The sequence below is a fragment of the Heterodontus francisci genome, chromosome 9, assembly GCF_036365525.1.
Source record: "Heterodontus francisci isolate sHetFra1 chromosome 9, sHetFra1.hap1, whole genome shotgun sequence".
NCBI lineage: Eukaryota > Metazoa > Chordata > Chondrichthyes > Heterodontiformes > Heterodontidae > Heterodontus > Heterodontus francisci.
This window is the reverse complement of record NC_090379.1, coordinates 59,594,539-59,601,942: the sequence shown is the minus strand read 5'-3', so window position 1 is coordinate 59,601,942 and position 7,404 is coordinate 59,594,539. Positions and strand designations below refer to the sequence as shown.

Here is a 7,404-nt window from a genome sequence, read left to right as displayed (position 1 = left end):
CTCCGCTTAATACCTTCATAATTATTCTCCCCCTCTCTCTCCTTCCCTCCTCTCGATAGGTGTGATTTTATGCATTGTTCCCCTTTTCTAAACCTTCTGAATTATTCTTGCTTGTCCATTTGTCTTCTTGACACAGTCCCGAATTGTCCTTTAAAGTGTCCTGTTTTAATTGTGTTTATTTTAATCCTAGGCTATCTTCTCTGGTCTCCATGTTATTCTGGCCGTCCAATACTTCCAATGTGTGTTCTTTATTATTCTCTCTCTCCAGTTCAGTGGTGCTGGATTTTTACTCCCATTGCTTGTTTTCTTTTTAATTTTCTGCTTTGGGTTACTTCTCCCTGTTTTCCCCCTTGGAACAGGGTTTCTCTCTCCCTGCTGCGTGTTATTTTCTCCCTGGTTCTGCTGAGATGTGTCAATCATTCTCCCCTTGCTATTGGCTGCGGAGTTTGCGTCAAAAAGTTACCAGAGAGGCGCTTTCTCAGCAAGTCTCAGAGAAAGAAGAGAGAGAGAGAGACCAGCACAACTCAGCAATCTCAACCATTTTCCACTTCCAAATAGCACATACCTGCCTTAATCAGGTTCATTCCTCTTCTCCTTAAAATTGGAATACTTTCTCGTATCTGGCTGATGCTGGAGCAATTTTACGCAAAAAGATTTTCCGAATCGATAATCTCAAGAGTTCTAACCTATTTCTTTTATATTTGTTTTCAGGGACAAAGGCCGTCAGGAACGTGGAAGCCTGATTTGCTGGTGTTTTACTTCGATCTGAGCACAGGAAAACAGGTGATTTTTTTTTTTTGCAAATTAGCCTTCCTGGTTGATCGAGAATCTGGGTTAATATTTTAATACCGAATCGGGGATTTGATTTCGAACTCTGTGCAAGACCTTTTATAGAATGCAAAACCTGCGAACACACCTACCCTGGGGTGAAAACCGTTTGATATTGTTATTCGTGCTTTAGGACAGTTTCCGTTTATTCAGATTGTTGAGAATCGTTTTGCTTGGTCCTAATGTGGCTATTAACTAGTCTGGAATCTTGGTGCTTTTTTTTTAATACACTTTGAGTTTTGGGGGTTGGGCTGGGGGCGAAATCGCAGCTTAAAATATACAAGTTGGGTAAAGATCTCGCTGTGTTTTGCATTTCGTGCTATCTGATGGTTTAATAGACTCTCGAATAAATGTGTGTTGCAATTGTCAGTTTCCTCAGTCGTGTGTGAATTGAGCCGAAACTGTTTTCTCTTGTGTGTGTTGGGCTTGCTACTGAATCCCAGTAAATTTCCCCCATCCCAATGAATGTTCAAACATAGGGATAATTGAGGAGGCGTGGATTTCTCTCGATTTCTTTCCCCTCTTGATATCGTTGATCTGCCCCTGCAATCACCTCCTCATTTGGAAAGTGCTGGGCTGCAGATGTTTATTATCGGTGCTTTATCAGTTCAAATAAACTAGAATGAAATCGATCGCTTCCCAATTATTGACGAACAGCTTTTCCAGCAGAGGGTCGGATCAATAGTCTACCAAGAAGAAACTTCGCGAGACAAAACCTTGACTGTTTTCCGCTCAAATTCTAGACTTGAATATAAAACAGTCATAATATGTTCACTGCCAAGCGGTTTATTCCAAATGTGTTCAAATTTATGATAGTAAAGAAAAACACACAAGATTCGAGTTTCCAACAAACTTTCCAGCTAAAAACTAATAACAGAATTCAGTATTTTTTCTAAATAGAATGAACAATTTAATCGTTCGCCTTAGCTACCGAGACACTTGAACGCAGGAATAGAAGTTGAATCGACCTTGTCCTTTTTTGAATTATGACTTGGACATTTATAATAAAATATCTGCGATTGAAGATCATGCAGTTTCTATATATATAAAGAAACTAGTTTTTCATTACTACGGAATATTTTCTTGAATTATAAAGAAGGCTTTGAAAACAAAATTCGAGCTTTAGCTGCTAAAGTTGAAACATTTACTAAACAACAGGTCAGCATGGCTACTAGTCTGGTGCTTCCTTTTACGTACGAGTATCACATTTTATTTGTTTGAACTGAAGGCCAATATTTTCAGAATTAACATTCGGGTTCTTCTTAATCTTAGACTCGTGAGGTAATTCATATAACCTTTTAAGAACCTTTTAAAAAGTATTATCTGGCTTAATGCTGAAGTGCAAACGGTTGGATCAGTCATGGAATGGAACAGTCTTTAGAACAAATATAAATAACGATTTAAACGCCCTATTCCATCCCTTCATCGCACGAGTCTTGTTAAAATGGTAACGTAAAGAGTTCTCAAGCGCGAAGGTCTGTCAGCTGTAAATAAATGTACAGGATAAGTATCGGCCTCCATGTCCATATAAAACTGCAGACATGCAAGACACCGTTCACCCCATTTGCGCGGGTGCTGTGATTTACAAAGTGATTCACACCTCATCTAAAGTTTCTAAACTTGGGGACAAATACTAAGCAACCAGAGCGCACATTTAACGCTCATTTCAAACAACTTTTAAGAATAATTAACATCAAATATTAATTATTCATTATTTTCTTCTTTGGTTGTCTATAAATTAGGAGGTGGTAAGGGAAAGAATGAAAAACAATGTAAAATAAGTAACTTACCAGCCGTCCTCTTTTAATATGTCACTTTTGAAATTATGGAAGCAGAGCAAGCAGCCTTTTACACACTACAAATACTGGATCAAATATTAGAGTGTACGCTCGGTTGTTTAGAGAAGTCCCACGAGTCTCAAAGTTGCAGGGCCGGGCCTTATACGAGGTTAATGATGTTTTTTTTAAAATAAACACAGTTCGACTCTATAGCTTTGTTTCATTTCCATCAAGCAGAAAATTAATCAGAACAAATGCAGCAGCGATGGGGGAAGAAAGCGTTCTTCGTCATCCCAGTTTTTGCAGCGTCCTGTAATTAAGGAACGTGTGCCACCCGGATTATCTCGTTAATTTATCAAGAAAACATTTATTATAATTAATTCTCGAACGCATGCTCGGCGGGGTAATTACGATCGACCGAATGCCGAGCAACTGGTAGATAGGATTCTTTCAAAAAGTGACAGATTGTGTTGGGAAGCCGACAGACTCGGGTCGTTCTCTATATAACTGGCTGCACTTTTCGATCAGGCGCCAAGAGAAGCAATTTCCCTGTAGCTTCAGCCTTGCAGGTAGGCGCAGTGGGATCGGCCGCTGAAGGAAGGCTGCAACTTGCAATCAGTTTTGTTCGACTGACCGTTCGAGTAGATTGTTTTTAGGTAAGAGCTTGTACTTGAAATTGAAAAAAGATCCTTTCTGCGTTGTTTTATTTTGCTTAATAGTAGCAATCGGAGAACAGTTGAATAAATGGTGAAGTATTGGGTCAATAGGACTGAAGTCTTGGACTGCGGCAAGGGTAATGTTGCTGAAACTGCAGCGCTAAGAAAGCGTTTTCGACACCCTGGTTGCAACACGATGCAGCTTTGAACGTGGGTTGATTCAGTAAAAGATATTTTAAGCTCTTTTGGTACATTTAAAGGGTCAGCGTTTTAATGAATCGACTGCCTTGTTTTTAATCAAAGTTTGTCATTGCAACCCCACCTCCGCCATTTTGAAGGTGTGCTTACTCTTGTTAAACATCGTCTTGTAAAGTGAGATGTAGAACGCAAATGAGGCATCGTTGCTTTATGTTAAAGTCAAATAAAAAAATTTCAACATCGTTGCGATGCAGGGGTTTGATCGACTATTTCTTGGACATGTAATTAGGTGACAATATGTGACTTCCGCGGCTAAACAACGTTAGACCCAAAGACAAAGTGCAAAGTTGTACAATCAACAAGGGAATCTGGCTGCTGTATGTGTAATCTGGGCTCTAAGCTCTTCATTAAATAATGTTGGATTTTTTTTACATTCAGGTGCTATACGCAAATAGTTTTGATTTCCTGTTTTTTTTTTTCTGATTGATTACTTTGTTTGCTTTGCCTCATTCATTCTGGTGGCACGTAGGGCCAGCAGGCAAAAAGATGGATTTTCTGTACCCCGAAATCTAGATACCCAGCTCGCCTATATGAAAATACGTGTTGTGTCTCATTAAACATGGTCTTCCAATTCTAACAGGTGTATTCTTATCTTCGAAACAGTCCCAATTTTCGTTTGTAAAACAAGTAAAATGAAACTAAAAACTTCACCAGCGTCCGGTTGTAAATCGCACACGGGAATCTCTTTTTTTTGCATCGTGCCTTTGTTTTTCTCTCTCTATAAAGTCTTTGTTATCAATAGTTTGCCCATTTTTTTCTCCCGGGCCAGCAACCCATTGTCTCTGCAAATGGTCTCAATCAAGTTTTGTTTGAGCCAATTAGCGTGATAACAGATTGGTGCTAACGAATGGGATCTATGCAAATTGCAATGCTAACAATGCAATGTGTGCATTTGAAGCATTTGCTTTTTGTTATGTGGAAGGCGTTCTTTAAGAATGGGTGTAGCACGTTTTTGGGGCATATTTATCTGGTCAGCATCCCTTGGTCCAAGAGGCAGCTGGGGGTCCCCGGATGCTTTAAAGAGACAGGCTGGGATCTATTGAGGGATCAGATACTTTGCAGTGATCAGAGATACAACAGCTCCACCGGATCCCGCCTCTCATCAGCCTCTTTTACTCTGTGAATAGGTTTAAACCGAGGCCTTTCTGCAAGGTCATTCGACGACCCAAGGAAACGGACTCCGGAGTTTTTTCCCCCCTCTTGTTTATCGCATATTTGCTATTCAAACCAACTTTAGCATGATGTCGTATCTCAAGCAACCTCCGTACACAGTGAACGGGCTGAGCCTCACTACATCAGGCATGGATCTGCTTCACCCTTCGGTCGGCTACCCCTGTAAGTATTGCTGTATCTTATACTTTCGCTCAAAACGGATTTCAGGATCTGACAAAGAGTTCATCTTGACATTTAGTGTCAACAAAAACTGACAACTTTTGTTTATTGTTTAAATGAGAATTATCAGTAGAATCCTGGGCAACAGAAATGAGCTCACATTCCATTCTGCACCAAAAGTGTTTCGTCGCAATATAATCCTGCCAAGTGTGAAACTTTTTCGCGTTATCACCGTGACTGGCACAATCCTTCACCGTTAGTGGTTGTGAGACACACATTGAAGTGAGAACAACTTTAGTTTTTGACAGGAAATGAAATGGAAGGTGTTTTGCTTCGGCTGTAAGTTGGTATCTTTCCTTGTGTTTGCAGTGAAGTTCCGATTTGTTGAACGGCCGTCTTATTTTATTTTTAAAGCTACTCCGCGGAAACAGCGGCGAGAGAGAACCACATTTACCCGAGCGCAGCTGGATATCCTGGAGGCGCTTTTCGCCAAGACTCGCTATCCGGATATCTTCATGAGGGAAGAGGTGGCTCTGAAAATCAACCTGCCCGAATCCAGAGTCCAGGTGAGCAGCAACACATTCATTTCCCAGAAACTTGCCCGGAGCCCCTGATCATATGAACGAGCGAATCCCGCTCGCTGGGGAGGGAAGAAAGGAGGTCAAACTGGGATGACATAATGTTTAAGAAAGAGGGCCCGATGACTGTGCAGGGAAACTGGTTCATAGCTCGCAATGAGCCGGCTGTTGAGACCATGGTCTGTGCTTTTCTGAAAGGGGTGATGTGAAAAGTCATAAACTCATTGAGATTGTTTAAAGTTTCACAGGAACGAAATATATTTTCCTCCTGTGTCTGCATAAGAAAATGGAAATTGAAGAGCACGAAAAATTGAAAAATTGTAGATTTTCCCTATGAAGAATGTTCTATATAACACAACAGCAGCAGCTATCTAATATTGGCCACATAAACTCTTTATCAAATAGAATTGAACCAATTATGTCAACGCTGGGTACTCTAAACACAAACATGGATTTTATTATACAAAATAAAAATAAAATTGAATTATTTATTTAATGGTTTGCTTCACACCATTCTAAACTCTGCAGGTACTTTAAAACACATTCTGCTACAGGTTAGACGGTTGAAGTAATTTTCTTGTTTTTTAAGGTTTGGTTCAAAAACCGTCGAGCAAAATGCCGCCAACAACAGCAGCAGCAGCAGAATGGAGGGCAGCATAAAGTTCGACCAACGAAGAAGAAGAGCTCGCCTGCCCGGGAGCCGAGCTCGGAGAGCGGGACAAGCGGCCAATTCACACCACCCTCCAGCACCACGGCCTCGGTCATATCGAGCAGCAGCGCCCCGGTGTCCATTTGGAGCCCCGCGTCCATCTCTCCGATCGCCCCCGAATGCCTCTCCACGTCCTCGTCGTGCATGCAGCGTTCCTACCCCATGAACTACACCCAGGCCTCGGGTTACACGCAGGGATACGCCGGATCCACGTCCTACTTCGGGGGAATGGACTGCGGCTCGTACCTGTCCCCGATGCATCACCAGCTCCCCGCCCCAGGGACGGCGCTCAGTCCCATGGGCACTAACGCGGTCACCGCAGGCCACCTCAACCAGTCTCCGGCCTCCCTCTCTGCCCAGGGCTACCCAACCGGCGGATTAGGCTTTAATTCCACCGATTGCTTGGATTATAAAGACCAAACAGCTTCATGGAAACTCAACTTCAATGCTGACTGCTTGGATTACAAAGATCAAACGTCTTCGTGGAAGTTCCAAGTTTTGTGAAGTGCTGAGACTCTCGTTGAAACTGGACAAATCATTCCAATGTTAAACCTTTGGAATGGAAAGCACAGAACTTGTCATCATTCCAGTTCTTGTGGCCAACCCTTGGGTTAAACCTTTGGAATGGACAGGACAATACGTGTGATCATTCCAAATTTAGCCCTCTTTTCGGTTGGCATTTAAAAACAAAAAAGGACCATCAGGGCTGTGTGAATTGTGCGATTGGTTGTCACAGATGCACTACTTTATTTAAAAAAAATGTTTATAAGGTTTCCATATGTAGTTCTGAGAGACAATCAGTGTGTGTCTTATATCAGTGGTACATCTGTGTTTTTATTTGTGCTAGACTCAAAGCAAGTATGATCTGCTGTACCGTATGCAAGTGTGTGAACCCGCTTGTCGCTGTTGAACTCGAGCGGTGGGGGAGAGGGTTGGGGGGGGGGGGGGGGGTCGTTCTGCTGTTGTAAAATGGAGCCAAATTTTGATGGAATAAGTACCTGCCACTGTTTGAAACGCCTTCAAACATAACCTGAACTGTGAAACTTCGTGATTCTGGCTGCAAACTTCAGATGAGCGCGAAAACTATTTGTCATAATGAAACCAATAGCTTAAAATATGGCCGGTTGTATTGACCCCACAGAGGGTCAGGTGCTCAGAAGTTGGTTCTTTTGTTTGCAGGTGTTAATAGAGTAATATTATGTATGCATAAACATCAACCATACTGGAGTCGATAAATGCGTACAACTGCATTAAAGTCATTCTAG

The 7,404-nt window shown here is 41.8% G+C and overlaps 1 protein-coding gene across 2 annotated transcripts; it reads left to right on the top strand.

The window, feature by feature from the left end:
• The first annotated feature begins 4,758 nt into the window (after nucleotides 1-4,758).
• Nucleotides 4,759-6,643, top strand: otx2b (orthodenticle homeobox 2b). Of its 2 annotated transcripts, none has more exons than XM_068038316.1 (3): nucleotides 4,759-4,855; nucleotides 5,267-5,418; nucleotides 6,020-6,643. In XM_068038316.1, exons 1-3 carry the CDS (start codon nucleotides 4,759-4,761, stop codon nucleotides 6,641-6,643), a joined length of 873 nt encoding a protein of 290 aa, XP_067894417.1. The 2 variants fall into 2 exon arrangements, with proteins under 2 accessions (XP_067894417.1, XP_067894416.1); XM_068038315.1 differs by having other exon boundaries at nucleotides 4,759-4,867.
• The last annotated feature ends 761 nt before the right edge of the window (nucleotides 6,644-7,404 follow it).

Bases quoted from the DNA above. Each gene is read 5' to 3' on its own strand.
- otx2b (XM_068038315.1), top strand. From the start codon at position 4,759: ATGATGTCGTATCTCAAGCAACCTCCGTACACAGTGAACGGGCTGAGC. The intron at 4,868-5,266 runs GTATCTTATACT...TTATTTTTAAAG, and splicing joins CTACCCCTGTAAGTATTGCT to CTACTCCGCGGAAACAGCGG. The intron at 5,419-6,019 runs GTGAGCAGCAAC...TTGTTTTTTAAG, and splicing joins TGCCCGAATCCAGAGTCCAG to GTTTGGTTCAAAAACCGTCG.